The following is a 22,438-nucleotide window of genomic DNA, read 5'->3' as shown; positions in this document are numbered from 1 at the left end:
AGAAGATTCAGTAAAAGAAAAATCAATAAAAAAACAAGTGTATTATTTTATATTTATTAAATTATAAAATTTGCCAAAATAAAAGTAAGGAAGAAATAACAATGCCAAAAATTAATAAGAAATTATTTGTTACACAATTGTAATAAAACTTGTTATAATCTTTTTGGAAATAAAATTGTCTTTTGTTATGAATTGAAAAAATAAAAGAATGCAACACAGCATGAAACTTTCAGCAGGCATACATAAAAGATTACAGAGTGATTTATTTCAAGTATTTAACTAGAATGGAAGAATCCGGGCCCCGTTATAACCTCTTTTTTTTCTGCAATTTCCATTTCGAAAAAAAAGTCCCGTATACCGGCGTTATGATGTCATTGGGAAACCAGGAAAAAATATTTTAGATGTACAATGAGCTATTTTTTTTATCGGCTCTTTGCTCTATCATGAAATAAGAGTGAAAATCATTTTCATCTTCGTGAATTTTTTTTTTCATGCTAAATTAAAAAAACAAAAAATCGTGCCAGTATAAAATAATTAACTTCGAAATATGAAAATGAGACGTTAATTTTTTTTGGCTTGTAAAATTTCATAAAGGGAATTTCTAGATTAAGCTATATATGAAAATAAAATCTAAACTGCGCAGTGGCTCTTTTCAACAGTGAAAAATAAAACAAAAAATATGAACAATATACACAACGTCCTGGAAGCACATTGGACGGAACGTCGGTAGGTAAACGGGTCTAATATTTTTCGATATAAAATTAGAGGAAGAGAGAAAAAAATTGGTTGAAATCACATCACACGAGCCTGCCCCTGTTTAGTTATACTGCTTCGTTTGAAGACATCCTCTCCACTCTTCAGTTTATCGCATTAATAACTGCACCAACTTTTATCTTTTTACATAATCCTTTACTATGTCAATGTTCTACAAAATGGAAAATAAAAATTATTATTATATAGTAATAATGAAGAAATAAATAAGTAAAAATGGGGTCAACTCGGTTAAATATTATTGTCATTATTATTTTTGCATAGACACGTAAATCATTCAGCCTACATCTCTCTAGTAATTCACAGACAAGTTCATCAAGTTCAAGTCCTTCTACTCCACAACTAATTCTCTCAAACCTCTCATTATTATTACCCAAACTAAGTAATTTAAAATTTTATAAGCAGTAAAATGTGTTCATCTTATACATAAACCTATAACTTTATAAACAAATAAATAAGTTAAAAAATAACTCCCACTTATAAATACAGTCGAGCCTCCCATAAAGTGCACTCTCACTAGCGACCACCTCTATTTACGGACAGTTTTTGGATTTCCCCGTTTTACCCCTATACACTTTCTAAATAAAAGAACCTCCGTCTAACGGCCACTCTACATAACGACCGCGGACATTGATTTTGGGGAACAGATTAAATGTTTCACCTCCCACCAACGACCACCTTTTTATTAAAAGTTCGTTTGACGCGGTGATCAAAATAATTATCCCCTCTCAAGTTTTTCTTTTTTTCTGGTTTTTCCTAAAGTTTCCTATATAAGCTCCATACATCTTGCACCATTTTAATCATTTTTCAATATAACTTTGGACGAACAATATTATTTTTTCCGATATGTTTCTCAAACAAAAGTGGTTAACTATAGAAGAGAAAATAAATGTGTTGGAAGATTTTGCAAAAACCAAATCGGATAATTAAGCAAAATTTGATGCGTATCATATAGCTAAATAATTAGGCAATTATTTACGTTTTTAAATCTATTAATAATAAACAATTTATAAATAGATGTTTGGAAAAAAACCCATATTTTTTCAATATGAAACTTGCCTACACTCCTTCTAACGACCACCTCCAAACTGCGGCCACTTTATTGAGAGGTTCGACTGTAATGCATACTATCTCTTTCTACAATGTACACTCGTTGTTCCTAATAAATACAACCAGTGTGTAACATCTTGATTCTGCTACGCACATCTTTATGTTTGTCATATAAAGCAGACAAAATTTACTGTGACACTTTTAAAGTACGTTTACATGTTCTACCTTCAATGAGAGGTGAGATAATTCAGGAAGGTACTTTACTTACTTTAGCAGGAGCGTACCAACTCAGAAATTGCAATATCAACCACATAAATGAAATGACTAGAAGAAACGGCCACACACCGCTTTTATGGTAACTGGAAAAGAAATAATTTTAACCATAAGAAAATGTTTACCAATTGCTGATTTTTATTTTTACTTAATATAATTATTTATTTTTCCCAACACCTTTAAAGGCTAGGTTTGATGGTGAAAAAGTTCTAATTGTTAGCAAGAACGAACAAAAGAAGATTCTACTATCAGCTTTTATTAAGTCGACATTTTGAATAACTTAAATAATACATCAATCGCCTTACTCCTGATGGTGTAATAAGGGCACCGAATGTGTTTGAAAAGTCGACATAATGAAGTTTCCAATTTCCATTAGCGTAGAAACTTATTTTTATTTCCCATTATTCCTTGTAAGAAACAATTAAGTTTTATAGTCTCCTAAATACGGAGATCATTTTATCTTCTTCGCGAAGTTAATAGAATTGAAGGAAGCATGCGGGCGGACGAAGAAAGAGCTGGCCTTCCTGAGTCACGAGTCAGTTGCCAGTGGCACTTAATTCTTGAACAGCACGACTTGAGTTTGCCCATTTGGTCTGAGTTATGGAGAGAGGTGTGTCCATTCTATAATTAATCACGGCTTAGACTGCAGGATGCGGTAGGAGCTCATCTGTGAATGGTACATTTTTCCGCATTTGTTCTTTCTAACTGAACCCACTTGAGACGTGTAATTAGTTGCTGTATGAGAAATCCATGGCCTGATTTCCATGAACTGCAACACGCTTCATTCAAACTTTTTAAGATCCGTGGAACTTTTTGAAATTAATGAAAAAAATTGGACGAGCAGCTTCAACTTTGGAAAGCCTGAATCCGTTTATTCTCCCTTGCTTGATCCAAATCTTCTCGCTGTTAGTTCTAATTTCAACGCTAATTGTAGCGTTACACGCTGTATCGTACACGCGCAATACGTCATTAACTTCTGCCTTCATCGGTAATAAATAGACTGCAAACGCGAATAAGGATTAAAACGTGGCAATTCAGTCTTCTAGGTCGGTAATGCAGTATGGTCTACTGTTCGGGTGACGTACTAAAGTAACTTTTAAGAAATGTCTAAACTTGTTTAATTTAAAAGTTGTTTGATGCAACAAACATAAAAGGTCCAACTCATTTTGTAAAAACTATAAACTATAAATTTGTCTCTACATCTACGTCTCTAAATCTGGCGTCTAAAAATGCTATTTCTTGTTTATTGCAATGAGTTTTGGTTCTTTACAGGGATTAAATTCAACTCTTATAGTTTATTCTTCATTTTCTTTCATTAAAAAAATAATATGTATTTGTGATGGACAGTGTATTTATGATGACGGGAGAGCACTGCCCGGAGGCCGACACTGAAAAAAGCTCCGGGCGCCAATAACCTAAGATGTTGACGCGCCTTAAATCATTAAAAAAAAAATAATGTGTATTTGAGATAGGAGTAAATGAAAGAAACAAGAACTTTAAACAAGATTTTTAAACCAACGCCTCAATTAATCAAGTGATATTTTTTACTTCCAAGTAATAGAAGTATTTGGAGGTCAAGCAGGCTGCACAAGCCTTACTTGACACAAAACAAGTAAAAGAAGTATTTAATTAATTTTAAGGTCGATAAAATATAATTAAGATCTGAAAACTTAAATAAAAGTCCATAAATAGGGAAAATATACTTAGCAAGCTGTAAACCAAGTGAAGGATGTGGTAAATCTACAATCCTTGCATACACGATTTCCGTTCGTTGGGACACATTATGCCAATTGTAACATTCTGAAACTATTTTGTGGCATTCGTTTGGCGGAACAGCTCTTCCTTCATGATAATCTTTAATTGCTGTTTCTAAGCCATCAATAAGAGCTGGGAAAAAAATCACTTATTTTATGTAAACCTCAAATCAATTAATCAAATTCAAATTAATTAAAATAAAGTATTCGAGAGATATTATCTCAAGTTTTGAGATAACAGCCCTGGCCCCTTATATTTTATTTGATTTGAAGCGGTAGGCTTCTTTTTTAATATTCTGTTGTTTTCAAATTTAATCATTTTTATCAGTAAGCTCAGTCTACACTGAGTTAACTCTACAGTTAACTTCTACTTTGTGAGAGTTTTGTGAAAGCTACACAGACGGTAGATTAATTTGAAACCGGCCCATCATTTTTTAAAATAAGCGTGCTTATATTATGTTAGTGTATACTCAGTATTGCGGATCCAACCTTCTACTTAACACTAACATTAAATTCGCTGATGTTACCCGCCGTAGAAAGCAAGTTTTTTGTATACCTTACCGGTTTTGGACTTTTATTCATCTCAGAGATTGAAATATCCATCATCAATCAGTTTGAAGTAGAGAATTTGACTTCAACTATCTTTGTATTCCATACTATACTTGCTGACTCCGTGGACCGCACTGCAATGCAGTTCTAACCACATTTTTCACTTACATTAAATATTTTGACCTCATTACCCTCGACAAAAAATACTAAGTGGTTCACTGATATTTTAAATTTATCTGAAACTTTCTAAAAACCGTAATATTAGGTGATACTCATCTTATTTAATTTAGGTTTTGATACTTATTATATATTTCACTCTAATAACTCTTAATTATTTTGCTTTTTTTTCTAGACTAGTTTGGCCTTTATTCTCATTTAAAAATATATAAATTGGTATGTTATTAAATTTAAAAAATTGGCCCTAATTATAAAAGAATTTTCAAATTTTCTCTTCCTAGAAGCTTCTTACAGTTCACTGTCCGATAATGGAGTGTTGTAATGTGAGAACACTGTCCAGAGGCCGGCAATGCACTGAAAAGAGCTTTGGACGTAATAATTTCATAAACTATACTGACTTTTTTTCATGGAAGTCAATAGAACACTTAAAATAGTCAGCAGCATCACATACCTGGAACTGAGGGCTCCCTCAGGTAAATTAATTCTGGTCTTAAAACTTCAGGAATACCTCCAACTTTAGTAGAGACAACTTGTAACCTGCGATAAAACAAATTATGACATAATGTGGGGGAAAAAATAAAGTCATAAATTTAATGAGGGACCAAATTTAAAAACCATCATTTTACTTTTTTTTAAGGAAACAGCTTGAATTTTGAGTTTATATTATTACGCAACTACTTTTTCCATTCAAAAATTTATTTTGCGCGGAGAATCAGGCGAGACTAAAGATCGAGCTATTATGACAATGATCAAAGAAATCATTAATAAATGGAGAATAAATCTGAAATTGAGAAAAAGTTCCTTTGTGCTCAAATCCACAGAATCACTTGCGATCTAAATTTGTCCGTCCTTTTTCCTGTTTGAGTTATTATTTTCTTACACTTTTCCAGCAATTTTACTTTTGCCATAAAAAAATAATGCTAAATTTAGTCGACAATGGCTCAAAGGTGTCATAATTTATTACCGTATATAGATAGTACATATAAATGTATTTAAAACCGCTAGGGAATGAACAAATCTGTTATAAGAATTAAAACTGGTAAACCAAAATTTATTTAAAAGTGCATTTTAATGAAAATTATTGTATAAAAAATTAAAATCGCCACACATACCCACATGCTGCTGCTTCCACAATTGCCATGCAGTAAGCCTCTGTGAGTGACGTGTTTAAGAATATATGACCTTTCCTTAATACTGAACATACTGAAGAATGCTCTAGGGAGCCCAATAATGTAATCCTACTTTGGAGATTATATTTTTCAATTAACTCCTCAAGCATACTCATCTTTGGGCCAGAACCACCAATTAAAAAGTCAACCTATTTAAAAATTTTAATTAAAAGGGATGTCAGGAAGTTCATTTATAACAGTATAAATGTGTGCTAAAATAATTTAGTGTAACAATATTCAGTAGAAGTATGAATAATACGTAAATTTGGATAAAGAAATTGAACACCCAACACCTCATAACTAATATTACTAGTAAAAATGGTAAATATATCATCAATGTTATAATTTTTTAAAAATATTGAAAAAAATGTCAGGCAAAAAATGGTGAAACATTAAAAAAAAAAGCATTTTGAACAGTTAGTTAAAGCGATAGATTAAGATGCTTGGAGATAAGAGAAGTGTGACTGCCATCCGAAAACGGGTGAACTGTTCAGTAAGCGTGTAACAAAACTTGGAAGCATCTTGCATTTTCAGTAACTATAACCAAATTTTTACTGTCTTTCAATTTCTTTGAATATCGGTAGATCGTGCATATATTTCCCTCTAAATGAACTAAATGTTTTCTTTAAAAAAAAAAATTCTAGATCTTTCCCAAAAACGACTCCAACGATTTTGTACAAATAACAGTATAATTAAATACAACTTTTATTTAATTATTGAAATATACTTTTATTTATTGAAATATTTTCCCCCAAAGAAGTATCGTTTCAGGGCATTTTTGGGGGAACGCTTACCTCTAATGAATTAAGTCAGTATAATTTACAGAATAACCTGAATAATATTTACTGGTATTTAATACAAGAAAATTCAAAATTTAAAGAAAATCGGCAGACCGGCAGAACCATTTCTCTCAATTTATTTTTCTGTTTTTACCGATTTTCTCTATCAGTTTCCAGGAAATTCTGCTTGAGAGAGATTTATAAGGCGGAATAAAGTGAAGTTCTCCTCTTAAGAGCCGTTTAAGTACAGTCCTTATCCTGATTTGCGAATTGCATCGTGCGTAAGAAGGGACGAAGATGGCTGCTGCACTGGGCCGTAAAGAAGTTTTATTATAGAACACATTAGTAAAATTATTTGTATGAATTCTAAGTTTCTAGAAAATTTAATTACATAAATTGGGACAGGAGAACAACGTGGTGTATTCATACTACATTTTTTTTCAACCATAACTGCTAGATTCGCAATATATTTATTATATTAAATTATTTTTGTTTTCATTATTGAAGTAAATAGTTAGTATGTCGAAGCAATCTCCGTCTATCATGTGCTAATGCATGTTGTGTATACGTAAAATATATACAATCGTATTAAAATAAAAATCTTCAAAAATTTTTCTAATGAGATGTCAACCCAACCAAAAGTAAAATTAATTTATCCGTTATCTTTTTACTTACTGCTGGATGCTTTGCACACATATCTATAATAATTTGAGCAAGAAGATCAATTCCTTTTCTATAAACCAGTCTTCCAACAGAAACAATTATTACTGAAACAATGATTAAAAGATATCACAGAAGGAAATTTCATAACTACTACGAATAAAATGTACTTACTACGATCAGTAGGACGGCATTCAGGCTTTGGACTGAATACGAGTGAATCCACGGCGTTTGGTATTACAGATACTCTAGCATGATTAACTCTAGCTCTCAAGACCGTGTTTTCTTTCCTGAAAATAAGGAGAACTCAAGATACACAGTTGGTCCTCACTGAGACTAGAAACAGACTTCACTTAACAGACTCTTCTTAACTTCTTCAAAATAAAGCAACATTCCCCAAATAGACAGGTTTTTTCTGGAAAAAGATATGTTGTGCAGCAATGTATCAAGTTTTTTTAAATAATTACAATATTTTCTGCAAATGTTTTGTTTAGTCAAACGCAGGTTTCTAGGCATCTATGCGTTATCCACCTAATGACAACTAGGCCAGGCCGTACTCTCTCAGTGAGTTGAAGAACCTGCGTCTCGAGGAAGCTCTTTTGACTCACTCCTCTGTGCTATCCTGACGTCTTGAACGAATCCCTCAATAATGCCCGTTAGACCCACTTACCCTCTCTCTTATCAGTGCCTTATTTCCTAGTACGGCGCTATTTGAATTCTTTTTGAGGGTATACAACTTTTGTTCTCCATCTCTCATTTCTTTATCAAGAAATCTTCTTAACCTTTAACCTCTGAGCTTTGTATGGCACCATATTTGTTCTCTTGTACAGCATTCTGTTCTCATTATCATTCCACGTTGCCGCATCGGCGAAAATCAATCGTCCAAACACATGACTTATTTTTTTTGTTTTTATTATTACAATTTCTATTGCCGCTATATTAATAACTTTATGAATCAGGCAATTCCATTAGAATTTTATGTACGTTCAATTTGTTTACACCTTAAATTTGTAATTTATATTATTTCAAATAGGATACTTGTCCAGCTCATAATAGTGCAACTGTGAAATTTCTTGACGAAACTTATGGCGAAAAATGGATAGACACATAGAGCCACATAATATCCCGCATGACACGTGAGTTGGTTAATAAAATGAAGATTTTTAAAAAGATTTGAATTTATATTCAAGAATAAAATATAGAACTACAAGTGAAACAAACTTACCCAATGTGAGAAACACAAATGCAGTGATCAACATTCGCTAAAGTTATTTGTAAAAACTTGTTTGTAATAATTGCAGAGGTATCAGCAAATCCAAATAACGAATGATCTGTAAATACTGTCTAAAGAAGAAAATACTTTAATATTATACTTTAATTTTTTTTTTTGCAAAAGTATTAAATAATATTAGAATTACTTTCAATCCCATGAGTTTTCCTATTATCATGACTTCATGAGCCAAGGCAGAAAATGCACTATGCCCATGCACCACATCTATTCTTTCTCTTATAAGAACATTACGTATGAGTGGTAAAGAAGCAACCATAGTAGGTAGTATACATTCGTTGTAAAATGTTTTTATGGGCAAATAGTAAACCTGAAAAAAAAGAAAATATTGGAGGCTTTAAAATTAGCATTAAACAGCAAAATGCTTACACGAAGAAACAGGTGCGTCCACTTATCGACTAAAACAACTCAAAACGTTTGCTCCTTATTATTCTAAAGGCACTTCTCTGACTGCTTGTAACAAAATTTTCTAGTTTGGGTAAAATTCATCTGTATATAAAGAGAAGAAATTGCTAACAAATGTTTCGCAAAAAACTACTTCCCATTGCAAGCAATGTACCTCAGGTCATCCAATTTCGCGGATGCAAGTATAATTAAGAATTGTGAATATTCAGATACTGTTACAAAATTTTATTTATACTCTTTAAGATTATGAAACGGAAGCCGTTTAGTTATTTGTTCTAGAAGTGCGTACATGTTGGGGCAGATTTACCAAATAAAAAAACGAAATAATAAGTACCTTTAATCCCTCTGTTAACCATCTTACACCAACTCTGTCACCGTAAGAGTGGGTAATAACAATTACTTTATAACCAACTGAAAGCAGGCACTGCGATAAATTAAATATATGCTCTTCAACACCCCCAATATGAGGATAAAAAAAATCTGAAGCCATACTGAAAAAAAAAAAATAAATTAGCAATTGTAGTAAAAACAAAGATTATAAGATCAGAATATTTTCTTACCAAATTCTGAGATATTTTTTTTTCATCATGAAGTACTGTACAATTCATATAATAACTAAACCTATTTCACAAAAGAGCAACATTTTACATTAATTAAAGGTAATATTTGTTTCTATTTGAATTAAGACTTCAATTTTACTCACTTATTTCGTTAAACTATTCTCAACTTTTTTCCTAATAAAATTTGCTAATATTAAGGAAAATACATTGAATTGTATCGTACAATGAATGAAAGGCGAAAGTAGCAATTATTCAAATTTCTGAACGTTCTATTTGACACAAAATAACCTTCCTCCTTATATTAATCGATTAGCATGTCATCCACTGTAATATAATGAAATTTTCAAATCCTATTTTTGGTTTAGAAATTTTGTTGTTTATTTCAATCCTCTCCTTAAACCTGGCAAAAAATTAATGATTTCTGCAATGTGTCCCATCATATAAATATATATTTTTTATGTAGTTATGTACATATTCAAAAGATCCTCGAACGTAAAGTGAAAATATGACACAATCAGTGACTAGAATCTTCTGAAACCCTCGCCTGAACACCCCCAAGGGAGTGAATTAAGTCCAATTTTTTTTAAACCTGTCCAATATAATTGGACAAGACTTTGGCATTCAGGAATTCAGAGGCAATATTTTTTTTACCGGTAAGTTAAATTTGCCCCCGCTGCCTTGAACAAATTGAATATCACTGAGACCACGTTTTTCATTGATGTACTCAAAGTGGATTTCAATCTCTCAAGAGAGTACCAGAGAATTATGTTTAATAGGCAACGGATTTCCAATATTTCTAAGAAAATCACGCTAGAAAATTTCTTTAGTCAAATTTTTGATGAAAGCTGGTGGGGCGTAAAGTAATATAGTGCCTATTTTTTCAGGCGGGCTTTACGTCCAACTACCAAATTAGGTGTTGCGGACGAAGGCGAAGGAAACAAATTTAACTATAAATTCCTCATGTAAACCATGAAATAAAATCAATAGGCCTAGTTTGGGAATCGAACCCAGAGCCACCACAGTACTTCTTAGCCTTGCCTCTAACCGCTCGGCTTCCTTGGTGCCTTGTTAGTTGTGCGTATCGGTCATTAAAATCACCACAGCTCCTTCGAAACACCACATTAACGATATGATTGGAAGACTGAAAGTTCATTGAATGTCATCAGATACAACATTCACTACAATTACGGCGCTGACATTAAACCATCGTAGATGGTAAATAAAAGTTTTTTATAAAGGTTGGTATATGGATAAAATTTGGTCCGATTGAAGTGCCCCAACACATCTTAGTAAATTTGTAGACAACAGAGTTTAATACAAGGCACTAATTGTTGTCTTAGCACTCTGCGATGTACACCTACTATGCTTTGCTGGCGACTCCCGCTTCTTCTACGCCATCTGCAAGCAGTCCAGTTCCACAAAGTTATATTCACTATCCTTCTCCATCTCCAAAAATCACATACCTACCTACCCAGTAGAGTGTAATCGAACAATATGGGCACTAAAAAAGAATCCTACTGCAGTGCACTGCCGGCCTCTCAACAGTGTTTTCTCGTTCCAAACAACACCTTCATTACCGGAAAGTGAGCTGTAAGACGGTAGAGAAAATCAAAGAGCCATCAGATGGATTCGAACCCGAGATCTTCGCGCCAGCTTAACCAAAGACCTAGCAAAATATAATTATAGTGCCTCGACCAAAGGGCTGACATAACTAACCTAGTAACCCAGGGAAAAATCTCATGCTATTGCCCTGGAAATCATTAAATTATTATGACCTAATTCTTGTCAAAAACGATTCACATTATGTGGACAAAAGGTCATGCATGTAGATGCAGTCTAGAATATTAACTTTGTTAATAATAATTTGCTAAGGGTGCTAAATGAAAGTAATTTCTATATTCTCGTAAAATAATAGATCTTTTTTTTTTTAATCCGGAATTAGAATTAGACCTAAGACTAATTTATATTGTTAATACAAAGAGACCGAGAATTATGAAAGCCATTTACCCACCACATAAAGACCAACAGAATTTTTACTATAAATAAATCTTCAATAGCAATAAATATATGGGATTGAAGTGGCTTAACCGTTGTCAGAATGAAAATAAAAAAATTGAGAAAGGCTTATTGCTCACAAATCTAATGTATAATGCAATTGACAACTACCGAAGCAAAAGTTATCAATAATAAACCAAAGTAATATCTTTTTAAAATTTGTGCAGTACAAAAAAAAAAAAAAAAATACGCACTAATAATTTTAGCGAAAATTAATTCAAAGGTAAGATGGCTCTAAATAGTTAATTAACTTTCAAGAGGTTTATTAATGTACGATCTCCTGGAAAGTTCTAGGGATAAAGCTTCCTTTCTTTTGTGACAGGTCATAAATGTTGCCTCTTTAATTAAAAAAAATGTTATATTAGCGAGAGGTAAAAGTTCCTGTTTGCCAATTTTTTGTGACATAAACTGGGTTAATATAGTACCTTAACTTAAATTGGATAAAAATATTGTAGAACTAATTTTTAACCTAGGAACTATAAAAGAACCCTATGAAATATCATTTTCTTAACGTAAGTGCAATTATGTTTATAATTTTGTTTCTCAATTAAATCTACAACCCATATTAAAATGACAAAAAATTAGGCCAAATAAAACTTTCTGAAAGAATTAAAATAACTGCGTCTGATAAACACTTCTGTCACCACGTGGCGAAAACTCATCACCTACCTATAGTGGAGGGAAGGATATTTTTACATAAACAAATAAAATTATGTTCTTTGAAGCTTTTATTACTGGAAACATTATGTAGCACAATGCACAATGAGGTATGAGACATTCGATTATAAATACATTCTATTTTTTTTCAACTTTACCATGTTGAAAAACTAGTTAAATATTCTTGAAAAAACAGCATGCACTTACAGCTGAATGAACTTGCCAGGTAAATATCAAGTCACCTGAAGGCACGACACAGCACTTTTAAAAGTACATAATATTAAAGTTTAGATGAATAGGTTTTACATATATCAAATGATGACAGCCACAGAAATACTAGTACATCTATTTCGTTCTCTAAAAATATCTATTGCATCTAGATACATAATTACCTCCAGTAAAACACTTTCATTATGGTCTAGCTCAATAATTTGTCTTAGGGCAATATTAATACTAATTAAATAAAATTATTAAAAAAATGAAATTACAAAAAACAACAAAATATTAAATTAAACTTATTTTCTTGTAGATTGTTAATTCAACGGTATAGAGGGGATTCCGCGAATGTCATAGTTACAAATTAATATCATTTTACGCTTAGAATCCGTGAACTTTGAGTTGATCAGGTTTCGCTAGGCCTGTTTTTGTAAGCCACTGGCAGATATTTTCACGCTGATCACCCTGTAACTGGAGAACTTCACCGTATTCAGGATGTTCTATCACTGTTCCATTGCACGCAAACTCCTAAAATTTAATACTTTAAAAAATACGAAGAAATAGTCACCAAAATTGTAATAAGAGATCAAAATTCTGTTTACTTTTTTACATGCTCGGACAATTTTTTTCAAGTCATACTCAGAAGACAGTCCCTGCACAGTAGTTAGAGTTTTGCGACCATTTCTTTGCTGAATTCTTATATGTACAAGTCCGTCCTGAACATCATCATCGGAACCCTTGATTGCATCTGCAAAGGGGTCTGGAAGAAAATAATTAAATCGAAGTTTTTTTACATTGATACCATTGAGTTTAGGTTAACCTTAATTAAAAATGGTTGTTAAAGTTGACATGAAAGTTAAAGGCTTGTAAACACGCGTAATGACAGTAACTTTTCTTTAGAAGTTTTACACAAAAGATACAGAAAATATTTTCACATAAAATTTCATTTTTCTTTCACTAAGTCGCCATGTTGACAGGCTAGCAAAGGTGTGACTTGTCATATCGAATACTTACCGAATGTATTGAGATTCTGGATGGACATACGACACAAAAAGAGTTCACAATTAAAGTAGATACTGCAAAAAGCAATGTCCTGCAATTTAGTACCTTATTAGAAATTTAATAATTACAAAAGAGTCCTCGAAATGTGAATAGAACAAAACTAACTACGCAATCTTAGTCTCCCACTGACTTGGGGAAGGGAAAGAACCATACACTCCTACTGCAACTCGTTGTGGGTTCAATGGCAGTGGCTCGACGACGGAAGTATAATTACTCTGTAATCATATGAAAATATTTCAAATGAATGCCTTCTTATGTATTTGTAAATTTCACATTAAAATAATAAATTCAACAACAAATAATTAAATCTTCTGAATAATAGTAAACTTTTCAAAAAAATATTTTTTTGGTTACCTATATGTTGATTATGTCCGCTGTAGTGAAAAGAATGAAAATTTAAAGATATTCTAAAAAAAGAAAAACAAACAAAAAATAAATTTTAATAGTGATTGACGTGATCTTGTTTGTCGAGAGGTTATTAGGTTGCTTTGTTTACAATCTTACTGCTGTGCTTAAAAACTGTGCGTCACAACTGCGACAGTTTTATTTGATTTTGTTTAATGTTAAAGAAATTAAGGGCGAAGTTTAAAAACATTTTGTTTTTTTAATATGACGCGTCATGCAAGAAACTGCACAGCTGGAGCAGTCTACACATACCATGAAAAGAAAAAAGATGCAGAAGCATCAGGATATGGAACACAAAATCAAAGGGTTGGGAAAGATTCCGTTAAAGGATTTGATTGCTGTTGTTTGACTCTACAGCCGTGCAATAATCCAGTCTTAACGTAAGTACTGTTCTATTGATACCTAATTCTTTGAAACGTTAAAGTAATAATGAATCACTCGGATGTTTCGCCGTTGATACAAATATAACAGTTGTACTTGTTCGCTGAGGCCTAGAAACAAAATTATTTTAAGGCAGATTATTAATTCGACGATCCAGGTTTTCTGGTCTTGAAGTTGTTAATAATTGAAATTATAACACGAAAAAAAAATTATGCGGCGCAAATGACCCAAGTTGTCGATTCACCAACAAAATAAATAAATAAAATAATTTACAGATATTCAATACATAATATTGTGTATCATTTATATAAATGTTTAAGTGTGTATATATTTATTTATCATTATAGTTGTAATTATTTTTCTCGTGATGTGATTTCCAATTTTTAAGTTTATAATTGCAGTTTCTTTAGAAAGACAAAAGCAGAGATGTCACCGATACGTCAAACTAATATGTTTTAAAGAACATCATGTTCGATGACCCCAGCCAAATGCAGATCAAGTTTTTCTCCTCTTCTGTCCATATAGAATAGAATAGTGTTTTATTAAATATAGGTACATTAAAAATATAATAATACAAAAAAATAACACTTATAGGACAATGGACAATCTGTCAATTAATCATCCGTCTGTCAATTAATATTACTACTATTATTATTATTATGAACAAAAGATAAATTAAATTAACTCCGTTAAAGCACATGAAAAAAGAAAACTAATGTACAAAAAGAAAAAGTCCAATCAATTAATAAACACACCAAATTTATAATAAACCCTTTCCGGGGTATTAAACTCTAAATTACTAAAAAATAAACTAATTTTCTTATTCATTGTCTACTAAAAATTTCCTATATACCGCCGCCCTGGTCACAAACTGAAATACTGCGGACCAGTTTCCGCCGTTCAAAAGGTCGATCACTTTCCCCTCAGAGCACCGCACTCTCCCAAACCATCTCAATCTGTACTCCCTCAGGATAGGGGACACTCCTAAGAAGTGATACCCATCCTCTCGCTCTCGCAAATTACAGAGTGTGCACAGTTCATCGGCAGCATCCCCGAACGGCTTATACTTTAAATTCAACAGCTGACATCGCACACGAAACACCACTCCCATAAAGTCTTCTGTCCATATAAGATATATATTATATTTTTGTAAGCAAAAGATTAATTTTTAACTCTTCTACAAACTTGTAATGGTGGGCTGGTGGTAAATCATCCTTACTTTGAACATCCTACTTCTAGCACCTAGATATTTCTAGTTTACATCTATGGTGTTCTTTATTTCTTTAAATTTCATTAGCAAGTAATCATTTCCTATCGAACATTTATACTTAGAATCATTCGTATCTTTCAAAAATAATTCTTACTTTTAATTCAATTTATTTAACGTGATTTTTGTAAGAATGCGACTCTTCAAATGTTGATAACCAACACAAGTAATAATTAAAATTGGCAGAGATATTACTCATATTTTTCTTGTTTCTTTATTTATTTCATTCAATTTAATTTGTTTCTAAATTAGTGCAGATGGGTATTTGTTCGATAAAGAAGCTATTATACAATATATAATAACAAAAAAAACTGAAATCAGTCGAAAAATGAAGGAATATGAACATCAAAAAAAGAAAGAAGAAGTAAGTACCATACCTTGTTGTATATTAAATATTGCTAGGCAAAAGCAATATAATAATTTGATAATTAGGTTATCTTAGGGAATATTGAGGAGCATTCAAAAATTTTGTAGAAAAATTTCTTTTTTACTGACGTTTCGAAGGCAAATTTATTGCCTTCTTTGGGGTCTTTTCAAAGGAATAATACAACATTAATGTAAAATACAAAGTGAGTAATAAATAAATAAATATTAGACTTCCCACTTATTTTGAGATGCAAGACTTTTAATGATTATATTGAATTCGCCCAAAATTTGTTATGCATTCCGTTTAAAATTTCCATGCTTTTTGGTGATCAATTTTCTATCTGTCGCTCATTGTGGGACAGTTTTCAGGCAGAACTCGCTGAATTAGCTGAAGCAGAGAGACAATCAAAAATCAAAGCTTTTTTGAAAACTGAAAAAAATATTGCAGGCAACTCTAATAATATAATGAAAAAAGGCGGTAAGCTTTAAAATATTTTTTTTTTTTACTGTATTAATAGTGAGCCAATTTCATTTATGAATGATTTCTAGATAACAAAAATGCTACTCCATCTGTATCTAATATGACTGAAGGACGTGATAAACACCTTCCAAGTTTTTGGATTCCATCAAAAACGCCCAGTGTTAAGGTTAAAAAAATAGAAAAACCTGTAAGTATGAACTCATAGGACCACATAATTAGCAAATAAATAAACATAATAAGATCATATAATTAGTAAACGTATAAAATCGATGTTCTCAATTTTTTAAAACGTACTTTTTTTTTTAAAAAAAAATGAAACATTAAAGAAATAGTTGATCCTTCTTACTATATGGGAAACCCCACGTTATGTAGCAAAGTTATTATTTCTTTTACATCTTCATACAACCAAATATACACAAAGCACATCACTTCTAGTTTTTTGCTGTAGTAGTTATCACGGGCGTTAATGATCATAGACGTGGGTGCGCCAGTAAAGAATTTAAAAAAAAAAAAATTATAACGAGCTTAGTTTTATTCTCTAATTATAATTTTCCAACGTATGTACTTATGTATACGATTTTACCAGACTGCTTGCAATTGTTTAGAAAAGAAAAGTGCTCGGTGAACACTAGAACTATTCTGTCATTTGATAGTTTGGTAGTTACATTTAGTTGTATCATCATCGTTGTTTAGTCCATCATTGGACAGTGCGCTGCAAGAAGCCTCTAGAAGAGAAAATCTAAGGATCAGCTGCTGGATTCGAATTTGGGATCTCCGGTTGGATCCAGTATACGCTAACCATTCAGCTAACTCCTTCTCTTATTATTACCCATCTTTTTAATTACTTTTCCACATCTTTTTGACTGATCAGTGGGTTTAGTAGCGACAAACTGATGTAATTGGGAAATAATTTCGTTTCCTCCTGAAGGGATCATCATGATATGAAGTAATCAAATTGTGAATAATTATCCGTATTAATTTATTTCAAGTGTTTTACAATTTTCAAGTATAGGACTTAAATAAATTTCAAAAAATAAATAAAAAACGAAAGTTTATTTCATTTTAGGACAAAAATGTTCTCTGCCCAATGACTGGTAAGCCACTTAAGATGAAGGATTTGATTGATGTGAAATTCACTCTTGTTAAAGACCCCGATGATAAAAAATCATTAATTATAAAAGATAATAGATATATGTGTGCAGTTACCCACGATATACTTGGCAATTCCGTTCCTTGTGCAGTTATAAGGACAACGTAAGTTTTTTTTTTCTAAACAATTATTTTTTTTTAGCAGTAGGGTAACTTTAACTCGCTCGAAGTTAGGGGAAAAAATGATTATTATGACCATTTTAGTATTCATCGTAATTTCCAGCTGAAAATGTAGTTCTTAAAGATACTTGTAAAAGATTTCATTAACAGATCAAGAACAAATAATGGTACTTTCAGAAAGTCGTCTATTGTCGGTAAAGTAAGCAAGTGGAATGGAAATCTCCACGTACCTTCTATAAAGAAGGATTTGCAGTAGTGCATCATGTTCTGGAGGGGAAGGGAAGGCCTCGAAGATTAGAATAAGAAATGACACCTACACCTGCAAATTTAGCGGGAAAGGCTTGATAGTTATTATGGTATCGAGGTCCGCAACATCTAATTTGGTAATTGGACGTTAAGCCATGCCTAGAAAAATAGGCATTAATATACCTACTCTTCAAAATCGGGAAAATAAGCTATAAAGCAAAGATTATTATAATATTAAAATATGGCATTTGCTTGTGATAAAGCATTTCAGTAAATAAAAAAATATTTATACCAGGTCTTTTGCTTCTTTAAGGTAATAAATTTTCATTCTAAAGCTCTCAATGCAGGTTTTTGGAGTTGTAATGCCCAATATCGCCACCGAAAAAGCAATTATTTGTGCGATTAAAACATTTAATCATCTATTAATTAATTAATAACTTTTATATTTATAATAAATTTCCATTAGTCTGATTTCTGAAGTATAATTTATGTTTTACAATGTTTTATGCCTTAATTTCACGAGGTCCATTTCCCCGATATCAATTTAATTCAATCAATCAATTTCGCAGGCTTCCCAAAATTTATCTTAGGCTTTTCTGAGTAATCATTCAGAATTATATGATATAATATTTAAGAAAGAAGGTAAATGTATATTTTTGAGACAGCTCTACATCCGATGCCAATCAGAAGTCGTGAACGGACGCTGATAGCTAATTTACTTTACAGTACATTTTTCTTATGTATGAAATCAAATCTAAAAATGGGATCAAACCCGCTTCCTTAGTACAACTTGGTTTTACTCCGCTCCAAGCCGCTCAGTTAACCTCTAGAAAGCCAGAGGTCTCTATAAAATTATATTTATATTTAATAGAAATAATGTATTTCAATTTTTTCAGAGGAGATGTAGTGACAATGGAATGTGTCGAAAAAATAATAAAAAAAGATTGGATTCATCCAATAACAAGCGAAAAACTAACCGAAAAAGATATTATCCCGATGCAAAGGGTAAGGTTGTTATTAATGAATTTATTAAACGTGAAAATGGTAGAGTTGATGTGCGCATAAATTAAGATCTAATTAAGATTTTCAAATTTTTTTGGGGGAAAAACGTGTTTACTTTTTTATTCGGGAACTTTTGCGTCATTTCAGTCCATGTTTAAAGAACTTATTGTAATTTTTTCGTTACAAATTAATAATAATTGTACTAATGGCGAATATTTTAATGCAACACGTCAAAAAAATGCAATCTGAAAATGATATCTTGAGACTGGGTCATCTGAAATCAAAATTTCGAAAAGATTTCGTTAGTAGATGACTTTATCTCGTACTTGACCGAAGGATTTAGAAAAAAATTGAATTTTTAATTTTTGGGACAACTTTAAAGTTTGATTCACAATTTTCACTAAAAAAAATTGACCAATTGTAAAACAAGTTCTATTCATTGAAAAAAAAAAAAATCCTTCGTCCAAGTACGATTTTAATATGTGTAAAAGAAATACGTAAAATTTCAAAAAGATCGGTGCAGGAGATTTTGAGATATCGTGTCCACCGACTTTGAAAACGTAGTTTTGAGAAAAACGCGTTTAAAGTTTTCAGCGGTTAAAGGTTTGCGAATAAAACCTGGATTATCTTTTTTTCAACTTACTCAGTGTCATCGTTTCCAGGCCCATAAAATAAGTCCTCCATGTCTTCCAAAATGTCCAAGTTTTCCGATTTCTGCTGTCTGCGTAGGATTCTTGCCTCCCGCGTAGCAAGTTGAGCTCTGTGCTCAGCGATGGTAATTCGAACGGTCGGGGCTTGTAAACACTTTCACTCTTACAATTTTGCTCGGATCGACTTGAAATTTTAGGACAACATTCCTGAGATACTGTACTTTAATATAAAAAAATAAAAAATAAAATCGATTTTTTCAAATTTCTGACTGCCTATAACCCCTTAAGAAAAAAAGTGTAACAACAAAGTGTATGCTTTTGCTTTCTGATCATGACAACTAATTTGTAGTTAGTTGGTCTTTAAGCCCTACCTGAAAAAATTGACGATTACTTTACTTCTATCCATCATACTCTAGCGCTGTTGGATCTAATTGATCGCCCTCACTAAGTTTATTTTTAAAAGCCTTCTAAAACGAAAATTTAAATTGGTAGCTTATGATAAGCTGAAAAAATAAAAATTAGAGAACACTTTAAGGAAGTTAATTAAGAGATTATCGTTTACAATCCACATGAATGACCTAAAAAATGATTGATTATGTTACAACTATATAAAATCCTATTAAAAGGTAAAATCTGAGACAGCTATAAGCAGCAGTGATTTTGTCGTTTTATTTTATTTTTTATTATTATCGTGATTTGACGGATTTAATCTTGTTTGCAGGGTGGTACGGGTTACGCTCAAACCAACTGCAATTTGGAAGGAAGGTATGAAAGACCTGTACTGCAAGCTTAAAGCACCTAAATGTTTTTTTCTTTATTATTTCATCATATTTGCCGTGCTGTTGTTTATCAAATTGTTTTGAACTATTCCAAAGTAATGAAAATATCTGTTTGCTGCATTATAATAATAATATTTGTAAAAAAAAAAAAATATAACAAATAAACATAATTTCTGTTACTTAAATTGGGTCCCAAGTGTATTATACAGTTGTCAATAATTTTACCTCTTCCTTGAATAATTTATCAATTTTTTTTTTAAATTGTGTTAACAATAATTTTTTAAAACACTTGATTTTATTAAAATTTTAGTTGCTTATCAAGCATTAAAACAGTCATGAATTCACTAGAACCTATTATTTTCAAGCATTTTTTAAAAAAAACATCGCGCGCGTATGATAAAAAAGAATAATATAAAATTGTGATGATAAAAAATACTAATATAAAGTTGAGGTGATAAAAAATAATTATATAAAGTTCAGAAATATTAGTGAAATTATTATTATTTAAATTTATAATTTAAGAATTATTCAATATATATATATTTTCTCTCTCATTTCTGATCTCTCTCAGGCGTGCCCTTAATAACCTGTCGTTGACTACGAAGGAGAACCGCTGTCGCAATCTGCAACGACTACCAATATTGCATGAGCAATCTTGTCACCCTCTCCTTCATTTTTCACCGAGCGCAACTTTTGTTTCAGCGTCTGATCGTATCATCCGCCAGATAGTTACTCAAAAAGTCATGTGCCGCTGTTTTTTGTGGCAAATGTTGTAATTCCTGATACTCGGGGATAGGAACCGAGTTGCATGATCAGACACAAGCGTTTGTGGAAACCAAACTGCAAGGATAAATTTAATTGCTCTTGAAGTTGTTGATTGGAGAACTTCACCTCTTATTTATTTAAAATAAGCTTCTTCCACCGCTCATGTTTGCTAATAAAAGGCCCAACATAACAAGCTGTACATAATGGTTGTCAAGCATCTTTAACGACCTCCCGCGGATGTGGTTCCGCTACTGGATAATAGTTTTGTAGGAGAGCACAACGTTTGCCTCTTTATCCAAGCGTTCAATGACCTTACAATTTTCAGCCAGTAGCAACTCCTCGATATTCTCAATATTCCTTGGTCAGGTATTTTTAATCCTCGAGAATTTATTACTGTTATGTCTTTGGCATTAATTTGTTGTACCCTTTTAAAAATACATTCTTCTAAAGAATAGATAGCTTTATCGTAATTTGCTTAAGTCTTTGCACGACAGCAGTGATTCAAAATTGAGATAAAATTTTTCAGCCTCATTTGTCGCCTAATGAGTTTGCCTTTTTAGCTACCTGTAATTGTCTTAATTGCACCAGACGAACAAGGGATATCTTTTGCTTCTATACTTTCGGATTGTCCCTGGAGGGAAATACGAATAAAAAATCGGCATTATTGTATTCCGTAGTTTTTTGTGTTCAGTGAGGAATTTAAAACCGTACATTAAGTAATTGGGTGTGATTTTGGAGACAAGTTGATACCTCGATGGAAGAGGCTTTTCTGGTTGAACAATTTCTTTAGAGGTTTCATTTAATATTCAAAATAAATTTGTCTTCTGTAAGTATTTGTAGAACCTATGAGTTCCCTGAATATTGCCGCTTCTTCTTAATCTATCTGATTGTACCTCATTTCTGTCTTAATTAGGAATTAGGAAGCAAATCCTATACGTTTTTCAGATCCGAATGACATCTGAAGACAAACAGATAATCAATTAATGAGTAGGAAAGTGTTGACGCTTTTTATTGTCTTGAGTCTTGCGCCGAACTTTCAGCTTAGATACAAATGTCGTCAAGGCACATCATTTTTATACATATTTATACTTGTGTACTTACGGTATTTGTTTTTTTGACAAAAACTTTCAATATAACCAAGCTTCATAGCTTTTCGTTTTTTTCTTAGCCTAATCGATGTACCTCAGATTGAACTGCCATTTTCTTCCATTAAAGGTTGCTCTTCTTATGACAATACAGTATCTTCCGCTTCATGAACAAAAGTATCATATCTTTATCAGATTTTATGCTGGTACCATCGATAGTATTGTCACTTTTATTTTGAATTATTCTGTAGCTTAACATTTATTTCTTCAAAATATTTCAATTACTTTCATTTATCTATATGTTATAATGCTGTCTA

The 22,438-nt window shown here is 31.9% G+C and overlaps 3 protein-coding genes across 4 annotated transcripts; 1 reads left to right on the top strand and 2 right to left on the bottom strand.

Moving 5' to 3' along the window:
* Nucleotides 1–38: 38 nt before the first annotated feature.
* PIG-A (phosphatidylinositol glycan anchor biosynthesis class A) lies at nucleotides 39–9,735 on the bottom strand. Its single transcript, XM_074119025.1, has 12 exons — nucleotides 9,579–9,735; nucleotides 9,436–9,496; nucleotides 9,210–9,366; nucleotides 8,601–8,780; nucleotides 8,408–8,526; nucleotides 7,357–7,472; nucleotides 7,198–7,289; nucleotides 5,687–5,892; nucleotides 5,026–5,111; nucleotides 3,798–3,981; nucleotides 2,090–2,180; nucleotides 39–925 (listed from the first exon to the last, which is right to left on the bottom strand). Exons 2-12 carry the CDS (start codon nucleotides 9,462–9,464, stop codon nucleotides 890–892), a joined length of 1,296 nt encoding a protein of 431 aa, XP_073975126.1. The 5' UTR covers nucleotides 9,465–9,496; nucleotides 9,579–9,735; the 3' UTR covers nucleotides 39–889.
* A 2,465-nt stretch (nucleotides 9,736–12,200) lies between these two features.
* Nucleotides 12,201–13,611, bottom strand: eIF1 (eukaryotic translation initiation factor eIF1). 2 transcript variants are annotated; one of them, XM_074119031.1, is made up of 4 exons: nucleotides 13,531–13,611; nucleotides 13,378–13,456; nucleotides 12,966–13,123; nucleotides 12,201–12,891 (listed from the first exon to the last, which is right to left on the bottom strand). In XM_074119031.1, exons 2-4 carry the CDS (start codon nucleotides 13,403–13,405, stop codon nucleotides 12,745–12,747), a joined length of 333 nt encoding a protein of 110 aa, XP_073975132.1. In that variant the 5' UTR covers nucleotides 13,406–13,456; nucleotides 13,531–13,611; the 3' UTR covers nucleotides 12,201–12,744. The 2 variants fall into 2 exon arrangements, with proteins under 2 accessions (XP_073975132.1, XP_073975131.1); XM_074119030.1 differs by having other exon boundaries at nucleotides 13,378–13,588.
* Nucleotides 13,612–13,700: 89 nt separating this feature from the next.
* On the top strand, nucleotides 13,701–20,456 carry LOC141449509 (nitric oxide synthase-interacting protein homolog). The gene is made up of 7 exons (XM_074119026.1): nucleotides 13,701–14,210; nucleotides 15,731–15,842; nucleotides 16,214–16,322; nucleotides 16,394–16,512; nucleotides 17,392–17,579; nucleotides 18,737–18,845; nucleotides 20,214–20,456. The coding sequence occupies exons 1-7, from the start codon at nucleotides 14,035–14,037 to the stop codon at nucleotides 20,283–20,285; spliced, it is 885 nt and encodes a 294-aa protein (XP_073975127.1). The 5' UTR covers nucleotides 13,701–14,034; the 3' UTR covers nucleotides 20,286–20,456.
* The last annotated feature ends 1,982 nt before the right edge of the window (nucleotides 20,457–22,438 follow it).

This window comes from Rhodnius prolixus, unplaced genomic scaffold (assembly GCF_049639745.1).
Source record: "Rhodnius prolixus isolate KJV_2025 unplaced genomic scaffold, Rpr scaffold_2, whole genome shotgun sequence".
Classification (NCBI taxonomy): Eukaryota; Metazoa; Arthropoda; class Insecta; order Hemiptera; family Reduviidae; genus Rhodnius; species Rhodnius prolixus.
This window is presented reverse-complemented; position numbering and strand designations above follow the sequence as displayed.